Source organism: Polyodon spathula, chromosome 6 (assembly GCF_017654505.1).
Source record: "Polyodon spathula isolate WHYD16114869_AA chromosome 6, ASM1765450v1, whole genome shotgun sequence".
Lineage (NCBI taxonomy): Eukaryota > Metazoa > Chordata > Actinopteri > Acipenseriformes > Polyodontidae > Polyodon > Polyodon spathula.
The window spans coordinates 30,702,276-30,729,457 of NC_054539.1; the positions used below are offsets into that span (position 1 = coordinate 30,702,276).

General features: G+C 39.5%; 1 protein-coding gene and 1 pseudogene across 2 annotated transcripts; both read left to right on the forward strand.

The window, feature by feature from the left end:
* Positions 1–545: 545 nt before the first annotated feature.
* Positions 546–15,751, forward strand: LOC121316543 (transmembrane protein 151B-like). Of its 2 annotated transcripts, none has more exons than XM_041251576.1 (2): positions 546–1,437; positions 13,890–15,751. In XM_041251576.1, the coding sequence occupies exons 1-2, from the start codon at positions 1,345–1,347 to the stop codon at positions 15,324–15,326; spliced, it is 1,530 nt and encodes a 509-aa protein (XP_041107510.1). In that variant the 5' UTR covers positions 546–1,344; the 3' UTR covers positions 15,327–15,751. The 2 variants fall into 2 exon arrangements, 1 of the variants encoding a protein (XP_041107510.1); XR_005950410.1 differs by lacking the exon at positions 13,890–15,751 and adding an exon at positions 10,915–10,951 and having other exon boundaries at positions 1,354–1,437.
* On the forward strand, positions 15,643–16,837 carry LOC121317667 (annotated as a pseudogene).
* The last annotated feature ends 10,345 nt before the right edge of the window (positions 16,838–27,182 follow it).

Here is a 27,182-nt window from a genome sequence, read left to right on the forward strand (position 1 = left end):
TTATAATAAAATCCTAAAATCTTAGAAATTCACACATGTTTTTGCAACAATGCAGGGCTAGTTCATAGTAGCATTGTTATTATGCACAACATCAAACATATAAACATAACTCCTCTTTAATTGCCAAACTATTACAACCAGTAGAACGGAACTGTGAATCCATGTCATGGTACTAATATCTGACTGCCCCAAATTTTGCTTTTTAAGATAATTTTGTCTTTTGGTGTACATTAATATATGAAAAGTCCAGTATCCTTGATGCAGTAGCCTGTCACCAGGATCTTTCAACAACATTTTTGAATGTTAATAAAAAGATAAATAAACCATTCTTGGGGGTAACTACCAGCAGCATTACTATGGTAAGGGTGGTGGGGTATTATCATCATCACTATCTTTCAGATAGATCCTACTTTGTCCAAAATACTATTATACAGCAGTTTAAATAGTGGTAATGCTATATATTTGGTGTAAAACATAATAAAACATGCCCTTGATATTACTTAACATAAAGTACTGCAATACTTGTGTAGTAGTGTATTCTTAAGCATACGTGTTACCCATATTAATATTATTTTTTAAAATTGCCAACAGACGACGGTGTATTTTCTATTATGCTTTTACAATCTCTTAAAAAATATTCATTTTTTGGCGGTAGTTTGCAGTAAGCGCCGCGCTAATTTAAATGATCATTGCCGTTGCAGGCAGCAAAGGAGGAAATTACAGCTACACAAGGTCACGTCTCTCCCCAGTAGGGAGTTTTTCCTTGTGTGCAGCCAGACTCTGTCCCTTCAAAGCACCTGGATTGCATTCCCAAGGAGTGCTCGGTTTCCCTCTATACACCACTGGATTTAACGGGTAGTGTTCACGAATGGTATTCGAACGGTTTTCTTTTTGTTTGTTTGTTTGTTTTAACGGCATGCATTAGGGAGTGCATTTTTTCTAACAGAGCGAGTAGCAGCATTTTAACGACGTGTAAGCCATGCCTTTTTTCGTATTTTCAAGAGAAATAAACGAATTGGCTGACGCTTTTATTTGATGCCCAACATCTCTGTATGGTGTAAAAAGGATATTATTTAAAACAACTGCATTTGCTTCCCACAAAAGTGTGGGACGGAATTATTCATTAAAATTACCCTTTTTGCAATACGGATAGAATAAAAAGGATTCCCACGTCAGCTGTGGTGGAGGTGTGGATTGTTTTGCGCCGATCCTAGATGTATTTTGTCAGAGTGTTTCCTGGATGATGTATGTTATGCTTGCAGTCGTTTTTTTGGCATGCTCTGATTTTGGACTCTTTGTTACAAAGGTGATCCATACCATATCCTCATTACTATCGACAGCACCATGTCCCCTCAAGCTTCTGCTGCGGAGACGATCAGTGAAAGCAGCACTACCAATGTACCCGAGGAAGAGGAGGTTGAGAATGACAGGGAAGAGGTGAGGGGAATATTTAACTGCACTACTTGTTTATGCAAATTCACACCTTTTATTTGTCCTTCTTTTCCTATGCCCTCTGTCTTTACAATGTATTTATACACAGCTGTATGCCTCGATTGTGTTTCTGTTTTTCATATCACAAACCAGTTGGTTAACTAGCTGGTGTTACCTGATAATCTGGTATTTTCAAAAATAAACACAGATAAATGAATACATAAGAAACTGTTTATTGGCTTGGATTCCAATAACACTGTAGAATATATGTTAAAGAGCTTATTTCTAATCGTCCTAGTTTCATCATTTTTAATGAACAATTTTTGACAAACAGCGGCGGTTCACATGGCATTGGTATGTTCTTTTATTTTCAGTTTTTTTTTTTCATGCCTTTTCTGCACGTTTATCCCCATAATTGAATAGTAGTACGATTAGGCTACTCTAGGAATACAACCTGTAATAAACATTTACTCTAACCAGTGAAAAATATCCCCTAGTTATTTAATGCACCTGCTTATTGCATAATATTCAAACCCTGCATTGTTATCTAGAATTTGTACCTAATAAAAAGGAAAGAAAATAGTAATTGGATACCTAAACAAAGGATAGATATTATATCTTTTATATATATATATATATATCTAATATATATATATATTAAATATATATATACACACTAGTTTTGCATACCATTTTTGGATACGTGTATTTGAAGTGAATGATATTTTTAAAGGGTCGAAACATATTTTGTATAGATAGTTGCATTGCTATTTTTTAGACAGGGAGATAAAACAGAACGCATACATTAATTATAAGGCTGTCTGTCACCAGAGCCTGAGTCTTTGGCACAGAACAAGCACATTGTGTTTGCTCATGCAGTGCTGTTCCTCAAGCACCAAATGTCATACTTTAAAATCCTGAAAGGGATGGTAATAAATACAACTGAATCTGTTTATATGATTGCTGATTTGAGGTCCATTATTCAAAATAACCTTATCATTGTCAGATTCAGTAAAAAATGGGCTAGGTTTCCATGCAACTTAGAAAGTCGATAATAAGCGCGTTAAGTAACTGAGCCGCTCAGAGTGAGGACACTCAGAAAGCACACTGAGCTGAATTTTTAGATCTAACGCTCTGCTACTCGAGAGCGCTGAGCGACTTTTAAAATGGCGACTAATAATTATTTGCTTTTTGGTATTTTAAATTTTATGGTATTTATTTCTAAACTCAGAAATGTTAACCATACACGATGACAGAAAATATTTTACCAGCAGCCCTTACCGGGTGTGCTGGACAAGCAACAAGCAGTCCTGCTGTAGAAATACTTGTGAACAAGACTGCCCGGTTACATAGAATTTGAATTTAAATCTCATTTCCGTATGCAGAGGGACACATTTTCAGGCTAAAGAAAAAAAGTGTGTTTATCGGTATTTTTTCTGTAATTTATGTAGAAGCTGTGGAACCTGTTGCTATTGGCTAGTGGAATTCAGTGAGGCGTTTCTCCGACCTTTCCTTTGGATGCTTATGTTAAACCCAGCCTAGATGTGCTGCGCTCTGCTGGCAGCTTAAATCCTGCATTGTTACCTCCCTACAGACTTTAAGCGCAGCTTAAATTCAATACACACAATACAGAGAGACGGCGTTAAAACACATTTTACAGGTAAAAATGTAATCCCATTTCCCGCAAATTCAGCATCAAGCACACACGGCTCCACTTTTAAATCTCTCTTGACCCGCCATCACATTCTTATACGACTTTTATTTTTTATTATTATTTATTTTTAAATGAGCAATCGGAGCAGATTTTTTTTTTACCCCACAACTCAAAGAATGCATAAAAAAACTTCGTATTTTTCATGTGTGTGTGTGTGTGTGTGTGTGTGTGTGTGTGTGTATATATATGTATATATATATACTATATATATATATATATATATATATATATATATATATATATATATATATATATATACAATGCCTATAGAAAGTCTACACCCCCTTGAACTTTTTCAAACAGTGCCTCAGATTTTCATGCATTATAAATGTCACACCCCCTTGAACTTTTTTCACATTTTTTTATTGAGAAAATAATTATATATATTAAAAATACAAAACTGAAAGATCATAATTGGATAAGTCTCCACCCCCCCCCCCCCCGTCCCACCCCCCCCCCCCCTCCTTGGTGAAAGCACCTTTGGCATCAATTACAGGTATGAGTCTGCGGGGATAGGTCTCTACCAACTTTGCACACCTAGATTTGGCAATATTTGAGCATTCTGCTCTACAAAACTGTTCGAGCTCTGTCAAGTTCCTTGGGGAGCATTGATGGACAGCAATCTTCAAGTGATGCCACAAATTTTCGATTGGATTTAGGTCGGGGCTCTGACTGGACCACTCAAGGACATTTACCTTTTTGTTCCTTAGCCACTCCAATGTAGCTTTGGCTGTGTGCTTTGGGTCATTGTCATGGTGAAAAGTGAACTTCCGTCCCAGTTTCAACTTTCTTGCAGAGGGCAGCAGGTTTTCCTCAAGGACTTCTCTGTACTTTGCTCCATTCATTTTCCCTTCTATCCTGACAAGTGCCCCAGTCCCTGCTGATGAGAAACATCCCCATAACATGATGCTGCCACCACCTTGCTTCACAGTAGAGATGGTGTTCTTTGGGTGATGTGCTGTGTTGGGTTTGCGCCAAACATAATGCTTTGCATTTAGGCCAAAAAGTTCCATTTTAGTTTCGTCAGACCACAAAACTTTTTGCCACATGGCTACAGAATCTCCTGAGTTTTTTTTTGCATACTTCAAACAGAATTCAAGGTGGGCTTTCTTGAGTAATGGCTTCCTTCTTGCCCCCCTACCATACAGGCCAGATTTGTGGAGTGCTTGGGATATTGTTGTCACATGTACACTTTGACCAGTCTTGGCCATAACAGCCTGTAGCTCTTGCAAAGTTGCCATTGGCCTCTTGGTAGCCTCTCTGATCAGTCTCCTTCTCGGCATCGGGAGGAACCCTGATCTAGGCAGGGTCTTGGTGGTGCCATACAACTTCCACTTCTTAATAATCATCTTGACCGTGCTCCAAGGGATATTCAAGGTCTTTGATATTTTTTTTATACCCATCCCCTGATCTGTGCCGTTCAACAGCTTTATCCCGGAGTTCTTTTGAAAGCGCCTTGGTGCTCATGGTTGAGTCTTTGCTTTGAAATGCACTACCTAGCAGAGGGAACCTAAAGGAACTGCTGAATTTATTCTGAAAGCAAGTGAATCACTACAGTTTTGCACAGGTGGAGGCCACTTAACTTGGTGTGTGATTTTGAAGGCGATTGGTTACACCTGAGCTAATTTAGGATTGCTATTACAAGGGGGGTGGACACTTATCCAACCAAGCTATTTCAGTTTTTATTTTTAATTCATTTTCTACAAATTTCTAGAATGTTTTTTCACTTGGAAGTTGTGGGGTAGGATGTGTAGATAAATGAAAACAAAAACATATTTTAATGCATTTTAATTCCAGGCTATAGGGCAACAAAAGGTGAAAATTTGAAACGGGGTGTGTACTGTGTGTATGTGTGTGTGTGTGTGTGTATATATATATATATATATATATATATATATATATATATATATATATATATATATATATATATATATATATATATATACAGTGCCTTGAAAAAGTATTTGCCCCCTGTCTGATTTTCTGCATTTTTGCACATTTTTCACATTGAATTTGGTCAGATCTTTTTATGGGTTGTAGTAGTATATAGAGGGAGTCTGAGAGAAAAAATGATACCAAAGTTTGGTGCTTCTTTCATTTGTTTGGTATGCAAGGTAAAGCAAACATGCCTTCAGATGTGAAAAAGTTATTGCCCCCCTAGATAACTCAATTAAATTAAATATATTTAGAGTCGGCTGTTTGAATACTTTGGTTAACAATCAAGCCTGATTTGGGCAAGCCATGCCTAATATGAATCTGACTAACTTTGGCCCTTACCATCAGAGTGAAGTTGTCAGCACACAGGTTCTAGAGGCACATCATGTCACGATCAAAATAAATTCCTGAAGACCTCTGGAAAAAAAGTTGTTGATGCCTATCAGTCTGGAAAGGGTTACAAAGCCATTTCTAAGGCCCTGGGGCTCCACCAAACCACAGTCAGAGCCATATTGTCCAAAAAGAGAAAGTTTGGGACAGTAGTGAATCTTCCCAGGAGTGGCCATCCTGCCAAAATCTCCCCAAGAGCAAGGCATAAAATCGTCCAGGAAGTCACAAAGAACCCTAGAACAACATCCAGGGATCTGCAGGCCTCTCACCGGCTAAGGTCAGTGTTCATGACTCCATCATCAGAAAGACACTGGGCAAAAAAGGGATTCATGGCAGAGTAGCAAGGCGGAAACCACTGCTTACTAAGAAGAACATGAATGCTTGTCTCAAGTTTGCCAAAAAGCACCTGGATGATCCTGAAGATTTCTGGAACAATTGTCTATGGACAGATGAGTCAAAAGTGGACCTTTTTGGCCAATATGGGCCCCGTTATGTCTATTGAAAACTAAACATTTCATTCCACAGTAAACCTCATACCAACGGTCAAGCATGGTGGTGGTAGTGTCGTGATTTGAGAATGCTTTGCTGCATCAGGACTGGTACGACTTGCCATCATTGAAGGAACCATGAATTCTGCTGTGTATCAGAGAATTCTACAGGAGAATGTCAGGGGTTACAGTCTGGTAGGCAGGTATGTGTGTGTGTGTGTGTGTGTGTGTGTGTGTGTGTGTATATATATATATATATATATATATATATATATATATATATATATATAATATATATATATATATATATATATAGTAGCGTCGGGTCAAACACGACCCAGGAGTGGGACCATATGCAAATGAGGTACTAGGAATGCGGCCACGATGATTGAGTGTCTGGCCTATATAAACGCAGACAGTGTGCTGCGAGAGAGAGAAAGATCCATTGAGAATAAAAGCGGTAAAATCCATTTAAAAGAGTAAAAGAAAATAAACGGCACTTGTCAGCGCCAAATCTACTTCCTTGTAGCGTCTTCATTTCGCCGCTGAGAACTCACTACACGCTGTCATTACACTGGTGTCAGAAACTTACAGCGGGATATGGAGACCTTGGATTCAAACACCCTGCAACTGGAAAGTGAGAGGGAGCGTCCGCCATGGCCGAACGCAGTAAGACCCCACCATCCACGACGACCGCCTTATCACCGACCCCAGGCCCGTCGTTGCCGCAGAAGGAACACACTCCCCTCAGGCCAAAACCCAAGCTTCCCCACTTATCCGGACAGGCATCGCTGGAAGCTTTCTTAGCTCAAGTTGAACTCGCAGCCGCTGAGCATAACTTGAGCTTAGCTATCAAGGGGTCGTACATGACTCAGTCCCTCGAAGGACCGGCCTTAGAGATGCTGCTGGACCTAGAGCCAGAAGAACAAGCTGATTATCAAGTCCTTTTGAGGGCTTTGAAGCGGCAGTTTGGAGAGACTGCATCTTACCTTCTGCTCTAAGAACAGCTGCAGAAATGCAGACGGAAAACCAGAGAACGAAGATCGTCCTAGAACAAAGCTGCCAAGGACTGGACCCAGACCAACAAGACCAGCGCCAGCAGCTACTGTCCGAGCTCCCCCACTGCTTCTCTACACGACCAGGTATGACCGGACGCACCCATCTCGTACAACATTCCATCGAGACAGGGAACACTCACCCCATCCATCAGCCCCCACGCTGCCCACCTCTGGCCCGACAAAGCATAGTTAGTCAGATGCTAGAAATTTTAAATATTTTTACTCAGGTGCTGCAAGAGACAACAATACAGATCTGGGGTCTCAGGCACGGAACTTAGAGCTTGGATAGCCGCTTTCCAAGCTTGTGTACTGTGCAGCCAATGCAGAGAGCAGCCAGTGTAATTGCTTAGTGCCAGTTCAACCAATTGGCACTAAGCAATACTGTGCAAGGACATGCGTTTATGTGTGCAACCTATCAGTGATTGTATCAGCACCGAGCTCTGCTAGAGACAGTGGGTGCGTTCATGGAGATCAATCTGCGCAGATTCTGTGCAGAATCTAACCAGTTTAGCCAATGATATTCTAAGGATAATCACCATGAACGCACCCATTGACTAAATTGGTCAGATTCTGCACAGAATCTGCGCAAAATGATTTTCGTAAACGCACCAAGTGTTTACTGTACTTGATGCTTTTGCTAACTGTGATGTCGGATGGCAAACTTTAAGTAATTCTGTAACTTATAGAATACCACATTTAAAAAATTGCATATGTGCATAAACTCTACGTCAGACTACGCAGCATAAACTCCTGGTGAGGTTTTGTGCAAACAGCTGTACCCTACAAGAAAATAGTTTGCACACTAATTTGAAGAAAGTATAATAATGCATGTTTTTATTTATTCTACACCTCATTAGTGCAGTGGTTTCATTTGCATGGTAGTTTCTACACTGTCATTTATAAATTCTGTGACGTGAATAGAAAATGCATTTTAATTGAAGCTGCGTATTTGTCCCAGTGCTAAACAAAACAATTGTGTTGCATGGTCGGTTTTGTCAAGATCGTAATATTGCTACTGCATCATAACAAAAATACAGCAAATAAGGATTATAACTTTCTACCACAGAATACCTTCTTACATTCACGTTAGAGAAGTGGCTTATGAGCAGTAAGTGCACAAGTTTCTTATTATGTATATTATTTAAGTTAAAGTTGCCAATTGTCCTGGGAAAATATAAATCAAATTCTGTTTTTATGTAGCATGCGCCAAACTACCGTATTACTGTATTACTGAGGGTTAAATATTAATCAATTAAGCTGATTGAAATGTTTCATATGCAATATTAAGCCGTGTACATTTTGAACCAAACTATTAAGTGCTGGTTGGATTAAAAACTTGGACTATTGTACATCACCACGGACCAAAGATGAGAGTTCCTGCCTTAAGCAATGACCTAACACACCACCTGGAAAGTCTCGCTGTTTGGCCTTGACTCTCACTCTTTGGGGCTGTAAATCTCACTCATGCATGACGTCTCTCAACTCAGCTCGCCTTTCTCTAGTGTAAAAGCAACTCAAGCTACCCAAGCCGTACCAGGTTCGGCTCAGGTGTGCAGGTGGAAAAGAGGTATAAGTTTAGTTTGTTGCCTATTACTCGGTCACTTCAACAGGTAGCGTTCCAGTTTCAAAGTAATTTAAAAGCACAGGCTTTGCACTTTCCACTGATGTTAGACATGCCCGTATGCATACTTTCTACCACCCCCTCATTCAGTGCTCCAGTGCTGTGGTGCGCAGCAAATCAGTAGGTGTGTTCAAGTGCCTGTAACTCGAAAATGGACTTATCCATTTTGCATAGCATAAACAACACATTATACCAAACGATGGCTAGAAGTAAAGGAAAAAACTAAGTGTTCATGTACACATTTTCATTCATTCATTTACTCAAGTTGTTAGTTATATGTTGTTTTATTGAAGGGGTCCACACACACACACACACACACACACACACACACACACACACACACACACACACACAGTGCCTTGCAAAAGTATTCAGAACCCTGACCAATTCTCTCATATTACTGAATTGCAAATGGTACATTGAAATTTTGTTCTGTTCGATATTTAATTTTAAAACACTTAAACTCAAAATCAATTATTGTAAGGTAACATTGGTTTTATGTTGGGAAATATTTTTAAGAAAAATAAAAAACTGAAATATCTTACTTGCATAAGTATTCAACCCCCACACATTAATATTTGGTAGTGCCACCTTTCGCTGCAATAACAGCTTTAAGTCTTTTGGGTAAATATGTACCAGCTTTGCACACAGTGTCGGAGTGATTTTGGCCCATTCTTCTTGGCAGATTTGCTCCAGGTTGTTCAGGTTGGTTGGACAACGCTTGTGGACTGCAATTTTCAAATAGTGTCACAGATTCTCAGTGGGATTGAGATCAGGACTTTGACTGGGCCACTGTAGGACATTCACCTTTTTGTTCTTGAGCCACTCCAGTGTTGCTTTGGCCTTGTGCTTGGGATCATTGTCCTGCTGAAAGGTGAATTTCCTCCCAAGCTTCAGTTTTTTAGTGGACTGAATATGATATATAGGATATATATATATGAGAAACAAAATTGTTTATCTAATAAAAAGTCAAAGGATTTAAAAAAGTTTAAAAAAGAAATGCACATTTTTCAAGGCAAGAAAATAAAGCTATAACAAGTAGGGTTGTTCTCTAAACATTCCAGTGCTTAAACTGTTTGACAAATACATTCACTGTAATGCTTGTTCGATTAATAACGTAGATTGTAATATTATTTAATCATTTTGTTGCGCTCTAATTCCTTGTCAGTGTAGGGCTTTTACTACAAATGCATTACTTAGAATTGAAAGCTTCTTCCACTGTGGTCTGGAATGAATAAAATAAGGTAATTCACTGCACACCATAGTTTCAGTGGAGGATGTGTAGCTCATGGCATAACTAGTGTAGGACATCTTTTAAGGTACTAAAGACGGTATTACTTTGCTTGCCTATTGAAACAGAACCTCTGAATAAACAAGTAAATCAGAAATGTTGGTGTGGTGATAGGCTATTAGACTTGAACTACCATTCTTATAGATGGCGATACTCACAATATTTTGCACATTTTGAAACAGTATTATATAACATTCATATTTTATATTTGCATAAGAAAAAGCAGTCTTTAATAAATAAACATCAAACATACACACTTATAATGTATCATACTTTTTTTTTTTTTTTGGTCAGGCAAAAGGTAAAATTGAGTTACTTTTTCTTAATCTTACTATAGTATGTCAGCAAGCATGCTGTGATACCTACATACACAGTGGACTTACATCTCTTAAATATGCCTAAATGTGTATATATTTCTGTGGCAAAATGGTTGGTAAGGGGAACAGGTGTAGCGGTGATGCGGTGCAGGAGTGATGAACAGACAACGGTAATTCAGTGAACAAGTGTTTATTTGTGCTGTTTCCAGGACTGGCGACCGTCAAATAATAAATCCCCGGCAGTACACAACAATGTGTAAAGCGCGGGGATAGTGAAGAACACAGTACAGTCTCAAACAGAAACAAAGGCACGGTCACCAGTCCTGAGTGATATTCAAATGCGCAGGTGCTCTGTGCAGTGGTGCTCCGGATAGTGCTTTACGTGGTGACAGCTCCGGAGGTGTGCGTTAACTGTCTAGTGGTGCGAAAAAAGACAGAAAATTATAAACAAAGACAACACATAACACGTATTTCACTCTGAGAGCTCCTCTCTCAGTCCTTCTCTCCTCACGTTACCCAAACGATGAAAAAAATCAGCGTTACCCTGGCCCCTATATGTAATCCCACATGATATTGGTAAATGGTTGCAGCTACCTTATTACTTGCAGCTGTCTCTCATTTACCTTTCAAATCAATGCGGTCTTACAGCAGAGTCTCGCTTCTTTCCAGGCTGACCCACTTCCCTGACCCGGAAACGAACTGTCAGGCCAGCCCTTCCAGATACTTCTCCTCTCGTTCTTTAGCGCCCTCACAGGTTGGGAGGAAGATTCATCACCAGAACTCATATTTCTGTCACAATTTCTCAATTAAATAAAAAGAATATGCAAAATGTTTTTTTAGCCTTTGGGAATTATTGGTGAGGCCATGCCTGACTTGCCTTGGTTGACAAGCCGCCTCTGTACTTCACTGCTTCATTTTCACTTGCTTTCCTGTTCAAAGACCCTGTTTTTATCCAGCTATCCACTGCTGATACCTCCCACTAGCGGGTTGAATCAAGTGGGGTAGCTTCTAACGTGCATGGAGTTGCATGCTACAAGTCGACGCACATTTAACCACACTTATACAATATGTGCAAAATGTAATACAGTGACAGGGGATATGTTCTGCCGAATATGATTTGTGCTGTGAAACTGGGGACTTGCTGGTGTGAGGAGGCAATTTTTATTTATTTTTAAATTTTCTCGTGGACCCCCTGCGATGGCCTTGCAGACCCCTAGGGACCACTGGAGTACAATAACTGCTTCCACAGAAATGTGTCATGTTTGGATCGAAAGGCCATAGCAATGCAAATGTTTTCCATTATATTTTATTTCAATTAGAGCATATCATAATGGTCAGGGCTAGGCTGTGGGAAAGATTGGAAGTGATTGCCTACCTCAAAATCAGCAACCCACAGGCAGGAAAACCATAGTGGTCTGTCTCAAGGGAGGCATTTTTGTTTGAATTAAGCTGTCTAAGTTGTATAGATTTTATAAAAATAACAAGTGCTTACTTTATGCCATCAGTGAGGGAGGTGGGACCAACATACCATGTGCTACAATACATTGACTTCATTACTTGCTATTATCTAGCCATGAGGTACAGTCCACTAGCTGGAACTACATAATTCAGCTATTAACAAAAATAATCCCCAGGCCTTTTCCTTTATCAAGGTAAGTAAAAAAAAAAAAGAAAAGAAAAGACATTAAACAGCACAATTCCTCTTTGAAACTGTTACAAGTGCTTAAATTGCTTTAAAATGTAAATATATAATTGCAGTAATAAAGGGAGAGATTCTAGAGAAGCTTTGTGGTTTAACTTTGACTTCTACATGTACAGTAGCTGTATTCCATCCTGTGAACTGAATGACGTGAGGACCATTCAGTGATCCCGAGGAGTAATTAATATCAGAATAATGGCAAGTCCAAGACTATCCTAATACATAGAACTTTGATAATGAAAACGAATGTTGATGTTTGTTTATGTAATAAACATTACATTTCTATGGAATGGCCCACTAGTCGGGCACCATATGAACTTCCCCTCACAGCTCCATGAGTGCAACTCATTCCAATCCAAAATATCCCCTGACATTCAGTCCTGGGTTTCCGTGAAACAAGACATTGGTCTTCTCCTGAAAGCACTTCATTTTTCTGTTAATATTACAAAACGCGTAACAAATAACAAAACATTTGTAAGGTTAATGAAAAGTGCAGATAGCTCTTGCAAAGGCCTCGATGAATCTGACCCACTGTGTGGTTTTGTTGTGTTTACTGATGTACCGAGGCCTTTTCTGTGACCCCCAAACACAGTTCAACTGTGACCTAAGGCAGTCAAACCCAGGCCAGTAGAGGGCAAGGGCAAGAAGTAACCAAACTACCCCACCCTTGTACAGATAAAAAATACCACATATGACAGGTTAATGGTTACAGTCTCTTAAAGATACCTTGAAATCTATTAATACGACTACATTTTTAGTTTTTGTTTTATTTAACAGATTTTGTATTTCCATTTAAAAAAATACCCTAGTAGATGCCCATAAAAAGCAATACATTCAAACATCTAAATAAAAAGTAGTTGAATGTAATCTCCATGGTTTATGAAAATCTTTTTCGGCCACATACAGATTTACAGTAATATACAGTGGTGATTTATTCATAGTGCTCTCCTTTTTTAAAACTATATTTGATTTAGATGAACTATCAGACAGGGCAGCCTTCAGTGAACAAATATAACACGTCTGCAGATGTCTGTTTCCACTGATGTAAAGTACCTATGGGAAATGAAAATATTCAAACTCATGCATAAAGAACAAAGGAACAGTAAAACATTCAAATTTGCTTTTTGCACGCTTGGCTTCAGTGCAAGCTTTTTACATCACTTACTATTGTAACACATATTTTTTCCTTAAGGATTAAAATAACGCAAAACACAAGTTGCATTATATATGAGTAAAGTTGGTACACAGTCAACACATTTAAAAGTTTAAAGTCCCTATACAACACATCAACATACTTCATTTATTGTACCTTTATGCTTAAAGGAGTACAAACCAGGGTTTTAAAATCAGTTTTCTTAACTCAGATTAGGTCAAACAATATCTTCCCTTTTTAATTTGGAATTTGGAGATATTTAAAAAACAAGCATCTGCACTTTGGCACCTGATCACTTCAAGTGTTGTAGTAAAAGCTCTTAAAATAGAAGTTTACCAGCAAAATAAAAGAGGACTAATAATCATTTCAATCATTCTAAAGGATATGGAAATGCCTTTTAGATGCCTGTAAGATTCAATATTTTTGTTTATATTTATTTTTACTTTAGTGTAACATGCCCCATAACACTTGACCGTGGCAGAATAAGAAGCCAAGGTTTAGGGCAATTTTACAGTAATCCATGTTTTAGATTTTTAAGAAGGTTGCTACCTCATTAATAATTGAACAAATAATAAGATCTAATTTCTGATGTTGTAGAGTGCTCAGAAGCGTAAACTACAGAACATTTTTTATAGAAAAAATATGATTGGGGGACACTGCAGCTTTATATTTTTGCTATAGTTGATGTATGGACCAATTGCGTATACATGTGAAATCTATTGCTGTGCATCTTCTAATGCCATGTTGTTGTTTCTTTTTTCTTTTAAATTGTTTCCATGGATGGCCATATAGCAGCGACCACTGAAGCAGTCCCTTAGCAAATCACTATGCAGGGAAACCCACTGGAAGTGCCTGCTGCTTTCCCTTCTCATGTATGGATGCATGGGAGCCATGACCTGGTGTCACGTGACCACAGTCACCAGACTGAGCTTCGGCACTGCCTACAATGAGGACACCATGATATACCATGACAGCCCCTGTTCTAATGGCTATGTCTACATCCCCCTGGCCTTCCTGGTCATGCTTTATGTTGTGTATCTGGTGGAATGTTGGCACTGCTATACCAGAAATGAGTTGCAGTACAAAGTAGATGTGGAAAGCATCTCCGAACGGATACAGAGGATGCAGCAAGCCACGCCATGCATCTGGTGGAAGGCCATCAGCTACCATTATGTGCGAAGGACGAGGCAAGTCACGAGATACAGAAATGGAGATGCCTACACCACAACCCAGGTTTATCACGAAAGGGTCAACACCCATGTTGCTGAAGCTGAGTTTGACTATGCCAACTGTGGGGTAAAAGACATTTCCAAGGATCTAATGGGTTTGGAGAGCTTTGCTGTCACCAAACTGAGGTTCACCAAGTGCTTTAGCTTTGCTAATGTTGAGTCAGAAAACTCATACCTGACCCAGCGTGCTAGGTTCTTCACCGAAAACGAAGGCTTAGACGACTACATGGAGGCAAGGGAAGGAATGCATCTTAAGAATGTAGACTTTAAAGAATACATGATTGCCTTTTCCGATCCTGACCACCTCCCTTGGTATATCTCCCACTATGTCTTCTGGATTACAGCCCTTTTGACTCTGTCTTGGCCTCTTCGGGTGCTGACAGAGTATCACACTGCTTATGTCCACTACCACGTGGAAAAACTTTTTGGCTTCGACTATGTTCCTGTGACCCCATCTGAGGAGCGACCCTACTGCAGGAGGATACCTCGGGTCAACACCATTGACAGCACAGAGCTCGAGTGGCACATTAGGTCCAACCAACAGCTGGTCCCCAGCTACTCCGAGGCTGTCTTAATGGACCTTTCCCAGCTCTCCAGCTGCAACACTTACACTGTGTGCGACTATGGTAATTACAGACAGAACTGCGATAGGTGCCACAGAACCATCAGCAGCTCTTCCATCTTCTCCAGGAGTGCGCTAAGCATATGCAATGGCAGTCCTAGGATCCCCTTCAGCGCCAGCAGGTTCTCACTGGGACGCCTCTATGGGTCAAGGCGCAGCTGTCTGTGGAGGAGCCAGAGTGGGAGTCTTAATGAACAGAATTGCTCCAACGAGAATACACGCTGCTTGTCCGGGCAGATCACAAATGAAGAGGATCCTCCACCCTATCAGGATGCCGTTTACTTCCCTGTTTTAATAGTTCACAGGAACGAAGGCTGCCTCAACCATGATCACAGGTCCCTGCACAGGAATGGCTCCTGTGTCGAGACGTCCTTATGACTAAATATGAGAACTTAAAACCGAGGTAGATTTGGTGAACAATTGTATACTGTTTACACATTTTGAACTAAAGAAACACTTTAGGTTTATGGAGTTACTAAAGTTGTGTTAAAATACCTGTGTAAAAATTAAGTTTTAGTGCCCCACACAGTTAAAAAGGGTTTATATATTTAAGGTGGTTGCCTTATAAGCCCGTGTTTGAAAATATCGGCAGAAATATAGGTGTACCTGTAAATTGTTCAAAATATTACACACAAATACCATTTCTTTGTATTCAGAAAGGAATAAAATGTATGTGCCTGGAGCTGAAACTAAGATGTTTGGGGAATGTAAATAGACTGGGAATAAGATATGAAGTGCACAGAAGGTTAAACTATGAAAGAATTTAGTAAACAGTCACCAGGGATCATAACTTTTTATAAAATGTAATATGATCGTGGGACACTGTTGCTTTTTTTTCTTATACATAGATGAACATGTCATGTCAAGTCTATTACTGTTTATCTACTAGTGCTATACTGTTATTATTGTTTTTTTTTTTTTTTTTTTTTTTTTTTTTTTATCAAATTGTGTCAGTGGATTTCCAAATCAGCAAGCAGTCTTTTAGGAAATCGCTTTGCAGAGAATCCCACTAAAAATGCCTCCTGCTTTCCCTGCGAATGTATGAGTGCATGGGGGCCAGGGCCTAGTGCCACATGACCACAGTCTCTAGACTGACCTTGACTGTGCCTGCAATGAGAACGCCAAAATATACCATGACCGCCCCTGCTCCAATATCTGTGAACTGGCTTTTCTGGTTATGCTTTTCAAAATGTACCTGATGGAATGTTGGCAACTCTATACCAGAAATTAGTTGCAGTACAAAAAGGATGTTAAGAGTTTGATACAAAGAATGCAGCAAGCCGTTCATCTGGTGGAAGGCAATTGACTATCATGTGCAAAGGACTGGGCACATAATACCAAAATGAAGATGGCTACACCACCCCCAGGTCAACACCTACGTGGCTGAAGCCAAGTTTGTGGGTTGTAGGGCATTTCCAAGGACCTCATGGTACTACAGAGCTTTGCTGTCACCAAGGTGAGGTTCACCAAGCACTTTAGCTTTGCTACCATGGAGTCAGCTTAACATCATGGACACCACGGCACATCAGGTCTAATTTACAGCTGGTCCCAAGTCTTAATGAGCCTATCCCAGCTCTCCAGCTGCAATGCTTACACAGTGTGCAACTACAGTAGGTTTGAGAGGTGCTACAGTATCTTCCCCATGAGCGCACCAAGCATTTGCAATGGCAGTGCTATGATCGCCTTTAGTACCAGCAGATTCTCACAGGGGCCTTAAACAGTCTTAAACAAGTAGAACTGCCCCAATGAGAACATCTGCTGTTTGTCTGGTCAGATCACAGATGAAATAGATCCTCCATCCTATCAGGACACCTTTTACTTCTATCGTTTACAGAAACAAAGGCTGTCACAATGATGATCACAGGTCCCTGCACAGGAATGCCCCCTGCATCAAGACAATTGTATGACTAGATATGATATCTTAAACTCACTTGATATCATATATATATTATATATATATATCTAATATATATAATATTATATATATCTAATATTGGAAGGAATTTCCCAAGGTTTTTTCCGAAGGTCATTTGCACCGGTTGCAAATCCCACAAATCCCACAAATCTAGGGATTTAAAATATGAAGAATGCTGCAAGCTAATTGTCTTTCAATGTTGATTAGCAGAAAAATGAAGAATCATATATGTCCATGGAATTATAATGCCGCTTTTTAACAAAGCTCCCTGTGCCTTGGTAAGTGAAAACTTATTGACTTCTCAAGAACACACTGATCCAGGGACCTGTTAGTATAAATTGGGGATGGATTAGGGCTCTGGATCCATACCAGATCATTCATTAGCCTCAGCAACCTGAAGAAGTACACCCCCCATTTATTGCTTTCTATTGAGATTTGTTAGGGACAACATATCTAATTAGAAAAGTAGTACATACATCTAAGAAAATGCCATTCTTGTATATGTAGTCAAGGGATATGTCAAGGGATAAGTATTGAGCTATAATACCGTACTTAAGGAATTAAAAGCAATAACCTTGAAAAACCACAAGCTGAGAAAGCATATTTGAATTACCGAGATAATCATGAGGATGTTATGTTTTTAATAAAAATAAGTCATTACTTTTCAAATATTATTTTAAGAGATTTAACTATTATTATTTAACTAATTGATTTGCTGTTCATCTTTTTGTTTCCCAGACTTTACTATTACTGTAATACAATGTTCACACAACTCTACAAGCACTTGTGCTTAAGGTAATTGGCCCTACTTGAGCCTTACACTTACATACTAAAGAATACACAGGATATGATGTGAGGTCAGAGGGGGTTCTATTATCTGTAACACAGGAAATTAATTTGTTGCATGGCAGGATACACCGGTTTACAGAATGCAAGTGAAAATGTATGAAGGGCTTTTGTGAAAATGTTGTTAAAGCCTTGATATCTGCATATTTTAAAGTTAATATTTATAGATGTGGAAGACTAACAAAACAAAGCTTACCTTCGTTTTGCTTAATACTAATTTCTTTGAATAATTTATTTAGGCATGACAATTATTTTAGTATGACAATTATTTTGAGCTTCTCTCCTCGGAAATTGTAAACAAAATATCCCCATCAAATATTGCTGCATAGTGTTTCTTACTTTGACATAATGTTTTCCTGACCCCAAGCAGAGCCTTGGTGGCAAATTGACCTCTTAGCGATCAGTTGGGCATGCACAAAACACAGGTACCATAGAGATTATTGACATCCCTTCTGCAGCACTTGTGTCTAAAATAGCCAATATTTAAATTCTAAATCTTTATAGTATATGAATGTATTTGAACTTAAAATTGTTTAGGATGTGCAAATAATTAATTTGACTATGAGACCTGCCAGAACTTCGTGAATAAATCTTAATGTTAAGCAAATTGTCGGTATAATAATTAGAAGATGATGTAATTTTGCACTGTACTTAGTCTCTAGCCTACAACACATGTGACAAATCAGATATTTTTTTTGGTTAATATATAGAAAAATAAGTTAATTTATGAATACAAAAATATAGGAACTATATCTAATTACTATTTGCTTAAGTCTACCTTAATACCAGAATGACTGACTGGACAAATTAACTGAATATTATGAATATGTAAAGGAATGTAAAGTTAAAATCTGAATTTTACTGCAAACCATATATACAGTTGTAGTCAAAAGTTTACATACCCCAATGGAAATTTATCGAAAAGAAATAATTATAGGAAAAATCTTTTGTAGCAAAAGTTTTGCTTTTGTGGATGAGGAAAAAAGCTAATTCAGAAGTATTGATACCATGACAAGGAAAATTAAATTAATATCTACTTGAACCAATAATAACCTTTAGCAACAATAACTTCTTTTAAACGATTAGGATATTTGTGAATGAGCTTTTGGCATGATTCTTTGGTGATTTTTGACCATTCTTCAACACAACATTGTTCCAGTTCATTTAAATTCTGATGACTTCTCTTGTGCAGAGCCTTCTCAACTCATGCCAAAGATTATCAATCGAATTTTGATCGGGACTTTGACTAGGCCATTCCAGGATCTTGATTATATTCTTCTTTAACCATTCTGAAGTAGATTTTGATGTGTGCTTTGGATCATTGTCATGTTGGAACGTCCATTTACGCTTTAAACCAAGTTTTGTAGCGGAGGGTTTAAGATGATTGGCCAGTCTCTTTTGGTATGCTATGGAATCCATTTTACAATGTATTGCAACGAAATTTCCTGTACCATTAAAGGAAAAACAGCCCCATAGAAGGATATTACCACCTCCATGTAGGGATGAAATTATTTTTCGATAGTACGATATATCATGATAACGAATATTTGTGATAATCGTATCGTTAACTTTTTTTCATTATTCAATAATTGGAGCAAACGATAGTCACAGACTCACTAAACATGGCTGGAAGCAGAACAGATGCTTTTCTCTTCAAATATGGGTAAAATCATTGTGTATTAGGGGGCTGCCACGATTAAATCAAAAAATCTATTTTTCGATCGATTCCGTGCCTCATTATATACACGGATATAAATACTGGATAATTGATTCAATAATTACATTTTTGTAACACACATAGTTAACAACATTATTTAAGTTTATCAACAAAACGGCACAGAACGCCCTGCCCTGCCCTGCCCCCTGCTATTTACTGCATTTCTGCCTCAGACAAGCAGTGGGCGTGCTCTTCTTTTCCTGCTCGTGTTAACTAGTATCTGATTTACCAGAGAATCAGATTTGAAAATTCTTTGTTAGTACGCCCCTCTGTGTATTCACTGTACAAAAAAAAAAAACGCCTGGCAAAATAAATTGTGCACATTGAAAAAAAAAAAAACTTACTGTATATCGTTTGCGCTGCTTTGGAGTTTCAAAATGAACTGGTATATAATTAATACTTAACATTATTCACTAACGTTTAAGTTTTTATAAACTCATGTCTACTTTATATAGCTTACATTCCAAAGTATTGCAATCTGTTTGGAATAAATATTGCAGTAACACTCCTGTAATAATGTTAAACTTGCTAGGCTTGTTTTTCTCTTGACGCTACCAAGGCGTAATTAACCCTCGCATTCAATTGTCGTGCACAAGCTTTTACTTAACTGCAATGATATTAAATAATAACATCATGGGGACAGGAATGCATCGAAAATGTATAGTGCAATCATCAATATTTACTAGATTGATTATACTTTGTATGTCCAATTAATCGATTGCTATTTTAAGGCTTAACTGAAAGCCCTAGTGTGTACTTTCACTACAAAATATATAGCGAGGAAATGCAGTAGGTTAGTAGTAGTAAGATAGGATGTACATTGAATCCGCAGAATGTGGCAAAAGAACAACAACGAAAGCCGGAACAACTTCAAACAGGCCCTTCTATGCTTAAAAAAAACATCAGCAGCCAACAAGCAAGGTCACTTTAATAACATACTTTTTTTTTTCCAGTGTGGGCGCCCTCCCTATTGTCCTCCGTTCCATCCTCAATTGTTAGTATATTATTTCAATATGTTCATTAAAATGTACAGGTTATAACTTATAACTTATAGGCTATTATGCCATCAGAAAAACAGGCTACCTCGGGTAAAGTTGATAACGGTATTGAAATGTGTTTTCTTAAATTATAAGTGAAATAACGACAAAGGAATAAAAAAGGAATATGCATAAAGCACATAATGCCCATACTCCTCCATACTTACAGGTTGTATAATACTACATCATTTGTTTATTTTGCAGACTATTTCAAAATAAATTGAGAATAGTTAGCAATATGTGTGTAAAGCAAGAACTTTAAATGGACAAATGTACAAAAGAAATACAGATGCTTCATATTTTGTAATTATGTACTGTTTCTAAGTACATTTAAATAAATGTGTAAATAAAGCAGATGGTAATAGAAGGATAATTTAATTAAGATTATTTTTCTTCCACCTGTGTGCTAGTAACTTTTTTCATTCTTGCTAGAATCTTGCTCTTTTTTAAAGTCTGTTGTTGTAGACCATATCCCGGAGAGAAAGAGACATAACTTATTATTTTTTTTCTTTGTATTCATAAAAAAAGTAATTGAAAAACAACAGCTGCTATTGTGATAATATTTGTGTCGTGAAAGAGTGGGCTCTCAACTATTCGTATCGTGGAAATTCACTATCGTTTCATCCCTGCCTCCATGCTTGACGGTAGTTATGGTGTTCTTTTTTTTGTACGCCTCACCAGACTTTCTCCAAAAGTAGTTGCTATCAGCGTGACGAAATAGCTCGATTTTTGTTTCATAAATCCATAAAACCTTTGACAAGAACTCAAATCCATCATTCAAATGCCGTTTTGCAAACTTTAAGTTATTGTCTTTGTGACGTTTTCCTAAGAGTGTCTTTTTCCTTAGCCTGCAGCCATTGAGACCTTCACCATGCGTTACTCGACCTGTGGTTGAAATGGAAACCCCAGTCACACTTGCAGCCAATGCACTTTGAATATCTTTGGCAGTCAATCACAGATTGTTATTAACCTTCCTCATAATTCTTCTACTTGTTCTTGGTGAAAGAACCTTCCAGACGAGTGAGCGTTGTGACAGTGCCATGAGTCTTCAGCTTCTTGGTAATAGAAACTATAGTTGAAATTGGGATACAAATGCTTGGAAATCTACTTGTATCCTTCTCCAGGTTTATGATAATAAATCATTTTCTGCCTAAGGTCTTTATTAGCTCTTTATTGGAAACACCAATGTAAAGTCACTTATTAGGGCGTTGGGCCACCATGTGCTGCCAGTACGGCCTGTATGCGTCGTGGCATAGAGTCTGCCAGCCTCTGGAATTCTGCAGGAGGGATGCAGCACCATTGTTCCACGAGAAAATCAACTCACGCCTGGTTGATGGAGGTGGAAAACGCTGTCTCAGGCGTCATTCCAGAATATCCCATAAATGCTCAATTAGGTTCAGATCTGGTGACTGAGAAGGCCATAACATATGGATAACATCAGTGTCATGCTCATCAAACCACTGGGCGACCACTCATGCTCTGTGGATGGGGGCATTGTCATCCTGGAAAACACCCCCCCACCCCAGAAGGTGGCGATTAGCATTGACCTTGCCTTCTGAGGGAATGAGTGCATGACATATGGATAACATCAGTGTCATGCTCATCAAACCATTGGGCGACCACACATGCTCTGTGGATGGGGGCATTGTCATCCTGGAAGACACAGCTCTTGTTGAACTGTCTTGGTCACTGAGGCTCCTGCCAAATGCACCCCACCCCCCCCCCCCCCGCCCGAGCTCTTTTACCGTTTTTGATGCAACCAGGCCTGTGCCTCCGGCAGGAAAGAAATGCTGCAACATGGGGTGAAGATGATCACTCAGTACCATTAAGTAGCGATTAGCATTGACCTTGCCTGTGAATCTGTTGGGAAATTTTTCGCAATTTTGATTTAGGTCGGAGCTCTGACTGGGCCATTCAAGGACATTTACCTTTTTGTTCCTTAGCCACTCCAGTGTAGCTTTGGCTGCGTGCTTTGGGTCGGTATTGTGCTGAAAGGTGAACTTCCATCCCAGTTTCAGCTTTCTTGCAGAGGGCAGCAGGTTTTCCTCAAGGACTTCTCTGTACTTTGCTCCATTGATTTTCCCTTCTATCCTGACACGTACCTCAGTCCCTGCCAATGAGAAACATCCCCACAACATGATGCAGCCACCACCGTGCTTCACAGTAGGGATGGTGTTCTTTGGGTGATGTGCTGCGTTGGGTTTGCGCCAAACATAACGCTTTGCATTTAGGCCAAAGAGCTCCAGTTTAGTTTTGTCAGACCACTAAACTTTTTGCCACATGGCTACAGACTAGAGTATTTTTTTGCATACTTCAAACAGAATTCAAGGTGGGCTTTCTTGAGTAATGCCTTCCTTCTTGCCACCCTACCATACAGGCCAGATTGGTGAAGTGCTTGGAATATTGTTGTCACATGTACACTTTGACCAGTCTTGGCCATAAAAGCCTGTAGCTCTTGCAGAGTTGCCATTGGCCTCTTGGTAGCCTCTCTGATGAGTCTCCTTCCTTGGTCATCCAGTTTGGAGGGACGGCCTGATCTAGGCAGGGTCTTGGTGGTGCCATACACCTTCCACTTCTTAATAATCGTCTTGACTGTACTACAAGGGATATTCAAGGCCTTTGATATTTTTTTTACCCATCCCCTGATCTGTGCCTTTCAACAACTTTGTCCCGGAGTTCTTTTGAAAGCGACTTGGTGCTCATGGTTGAGTCTTTGCTTTAAAATGCATTACCCAGCAGAGGGAACCTACAGGAACTGTTGAATTTATCCTGAAATCATGTGAATCGCTACAATTTAACACAGGTGGAGGCCACTAACTTGGTATGTGATTTTGAAGGCTATTGGTTACACCTGAGAAGAGGAATGGGAAGGAGACAGCAGCTGCGGAAACAGCAGGCACAGGAGGAGATCACCTGGGAAGGCCTCCTCCACAGTAGAAGCAAGAACTACTGTTTCTGTATCTGTGGGGAGTGGGGGCATTTCCCAGTTAATTAACCCCTTCCTGAAAAGTGGTCTTACAGCTGCTAGAGAGGGGACATGGACCTGAAGTGGGAGAAGTCGGTGTGTCTACAGCCCAAGAGGGAGGAGCCTGAACAACCTGCGCCCAAGTGAGAGGAGCCCAAACATCCTGTGCTCGAGTGGGAGGAGCCTGAACGTCCTGCACCTGAGTGGTAGGAGCCCGTGTGTCCACAGCCCACGAGGGGGGAGACGGGGCATCCATAGCCCAAGAGGGGGGAGACGGAGGGTCCACAGCCCAAGAAGGGGAAGGCCGAACGTCCACAGCCCAGGTACCGCCAGCAGAGGGAGAATGCCTGCTGGTTCTGCCGTGGAAGGACTGCTTGTCACTCCCACCTCCACCAGCAGAGGGAGAATACCTGCTGGTTCCCCACTGCCGCCAGAAGGGGAGGAGCCCCTGCTGCCTTTGCCACCAGAAGGGGAGGAGCCCCTGCTGCCTTTGCCACCAGAAGGGGAGGAGCCCCTGCCATCTCCATTGCCAGAAGGGGAGGAGCCCCTGCCACTTCGCCTCCAGAAAGGGAGGAGCCCCTGTCAGTTTCGCCAGGAGCAGAGCAGTAGGAGCTGTCTCTGTCTCCACCACCACTAGGAACAGAGCAGCATGAGCTGCTTCTGTCTCCAACCCCGCAAGAGAGAGAGAGCAGGAGCTGCCTCTCCCTTCAGCATTGGAGGGACCAGGGCAGGATGCTTCCGGACCTCAGCAGCCACTGCATAGGTTGCTGAGGGAGCACGGGAGAAAAACGCCTGGCCGCAGCGGCAGCGAAGAGGGCCAACCCCCGCACCACAGCTAGGCGTGGCTCTCCTCTCGCCATCGCCTCCCAAGGGTCCGCTGCTGCCCTGCCTCGCACCTCCCAAGGATGCCTGCCTCGCACCGCCCAGGGATGCCACGTCTGCATCTCCTGGGGTTGCCTGTTGCTCCACATCACCTGGGGCTGCCTGTTGCTCCACATTGCCTGGGGCTGCCTGTTGTTCCGCATCACCTGGGGCTCTCCATGTTCGGTGTGTGGGGTGTTCGAGAGGCGGAACGAGAGAGAGGAGAGATTAATTTAAAACAGCACTATATAGGAACAGAGAAGGCGATCGTCCAGCCTGACCTATATTTGTATTTTGGTTCGTGATTTGTTTTTGTTAATCTTTTTGTTTTGCTCTGTCAGCAGTGTTTTCTGTTTAAACATTTTATTTATTTTTGTTCTTTAATAAACGGCGCGCTGCGCGTCTTTGAACTGCTGTTACCTGACCTGTGTGTGCTTCCTTCTTCTGCTCTGACGTCACCGCAACGCCATTTCCTGCCACAGTAGTATTTAAATAATGTCTGTTTTTGACACGGGTGCTGCAGAAGGCATTTACTTGAATGAAGGGATGTTTATATGTCTCCTCTATACTCTCTAGGGGGTCAGGAAAACATTATGCCAGAGAAGAAACATTCCACAGCCATGTTCAATGGGGATATTTTGTTTACAATTTCTGAGGAGATGCTTAAAATAATTTTCATGCTAAAAGTAATAGGAATGTTACATAAAACCAAGGTAAGCTCTGTTTTGTTAAACTTCCACACCTATACATATTCACTTTAAGAAGGTTGAGTGGCGCTGTACTTCCATCTATAAATAGAAAACATACTTTTCATTCCTAGTATCAAGGCTTTCACTATTGTTTGAGCCACAGAAAATAATTTATATCTGTTGTTAATTCCATGTTAAAATTAAATAAGATGTGTGAATCTCTAGGGTGACGGCACAAAATCACGTTTCGATTTGGCAATCCTTTGAATCAATTTCGACAATGGATAGATCATTTAATCAACATTTGTTGGGTAGTACAAATTATGCCTTGTTGCTGTTGCCACATATTAACAATCTGTAGAACATTCTGTCCTTGATTTATCAAAAATTACACACATTTAAACATAAGGGGCTCATCTTTTTAGATGTTCATGAGCAAAACTAAAAATTCAGTTGAGTCACCCTAACTACATGTTATCCTCAGTTTGTGAAGTACAGCGAAAACACAGCAATAAAACAGTCTGGAGCTGTAAAACTGCAATTGAAATACAAAAAGCATAACTTCTGCATATACAGTACAGTCTAAACAGCCGAGATATGTTACTTGTGTAATACTTGCCTTACATAGCTGTCTTTTACAGATTTAATGTACATTCTTAACAACTATTCAAAAAACTTTAAAAACTCTTGTGCAGTAATTATTGTACATACCATCCTCTGGTACCATTTGGCCATCTGAAGCTGAATTTAATGTGCTTTCATTTTGGATTTAAAAAAAAAAATGAGATGATGCCTAATCTATTTGACCAAACCAAAACTTTCTGGGATTATAGAGGTTGGTTTCCCCCAGTAGTCGAAATGTTTGTCAAAGGTACCCTTCTAGTAATAACAACCTGGGTGCCAAGAGTGTGCTAATTGAAAACAAGCCAATGGCTTTTATTCATAAGCAACAGACTGGGATCTTAAATATTAAAGTGAAGCGATTAAAAGTAAATTTGTCACAATTCAGTAAAAGAAGAAATGTACTAATAACCATAAAGTGAGGGCTTTATTGAGACATTTTTTCCAAAAGGTCTTCAAATTAAATCAATAATCTGCTGACTATCAGATACCATTTCCTTTACTTTTGAGATACAGAAAATGTGTTTTCTACAAACACATTCATCTATGCAAGACCCAAAACCAACATCTGGGGAGCCTAATCAAGCCAAGTGACAGGACTGCTTTATTTGCAACAAGTACAAAAACTTCCAGCATTAACTTCTTTAGACTTTCTAAAGGAATGTATGTTTGTGAACTTCCTTCCAGCAGCATGGGAGCTTTGTGGAACATTCACTGTGAAACTGGTTGGATGTACTGAAGTTCATCTTTGCAAGCTGGATTTGTAATATTAGACTTAATTGTTTTCCAAGAACATATATAAATCAAATCAAGCATTATTCACATTGAGTGTATTATGGATTAATTTTCCTGTTACCAATTAATCAATTTTGACTGGAACTAAATGTTTCTAATCTGAGTTGAATTTGTTTTTTTTAGGTACTCAATGCTGGTTTTAAAAGTCTTTGTAACATATAGACATTTTAGTTGTTTTGTTTAAAGGAGTGAATAACCAAGGCTTTAACATTCATTTGTTCACCTCTGAGCTTTACCTCTGAGATTTACCATGAAGACTGGTACTTTCTTACCCCCAAAAAATGTGTGAAGAGCCCTGCATTCCAAGTGCCAAAGTATTGTTATTAACAACAGTCAAGGTCAGATCTTTTGTTGATTGTCAGTAAAGCTGTACAGTATACAGCTGGTGTGACTGCAGTATTTTGCATCAGATTCACATTTTGCAAGCATTTATGTTGTTGATAAATTGATGTTTAATAAATTAAAATGCCTCCTAATTACAGAGGGCAAGTGATTTATGAAAACAATAAATACAGTGACACCTACTTTCCCAATATGGGGAATTTTAAAATATGTTGTTATGTGACAAATACTCCAGCAAAGTGAGTACCTAAATAAACCCAAATCCATTGGTTTGTAAGGGTGGTAGATGTTTAACTGCACACTAATATTTTTAATATAACACTTTTATTTATTTATTTTATACAACACCTGTAATCATTGGCTCACTAGCCAAGTGTTAAGCACATCATTTCAATGGACCAACATGGGCTAATATAAAACAATATGGTATACCTGAGGACGGGTAA

Coding starts and splice junctions, on each gene's coding strand:
- LOC121316543 (XM_041251576.1), top strand. CDS start 1,345: ATGTCCCCTCAAGCTTCTGCTGCGGAGACGATCAGTGAAAGCAGCACT. Junction 1,438..13,889: donor TTGAGAATGACAGGGAAGAG/GTGAGGGGAATA, acceptor ATGGCCATATAG/CAGCGACCACTGAAGCAGTC.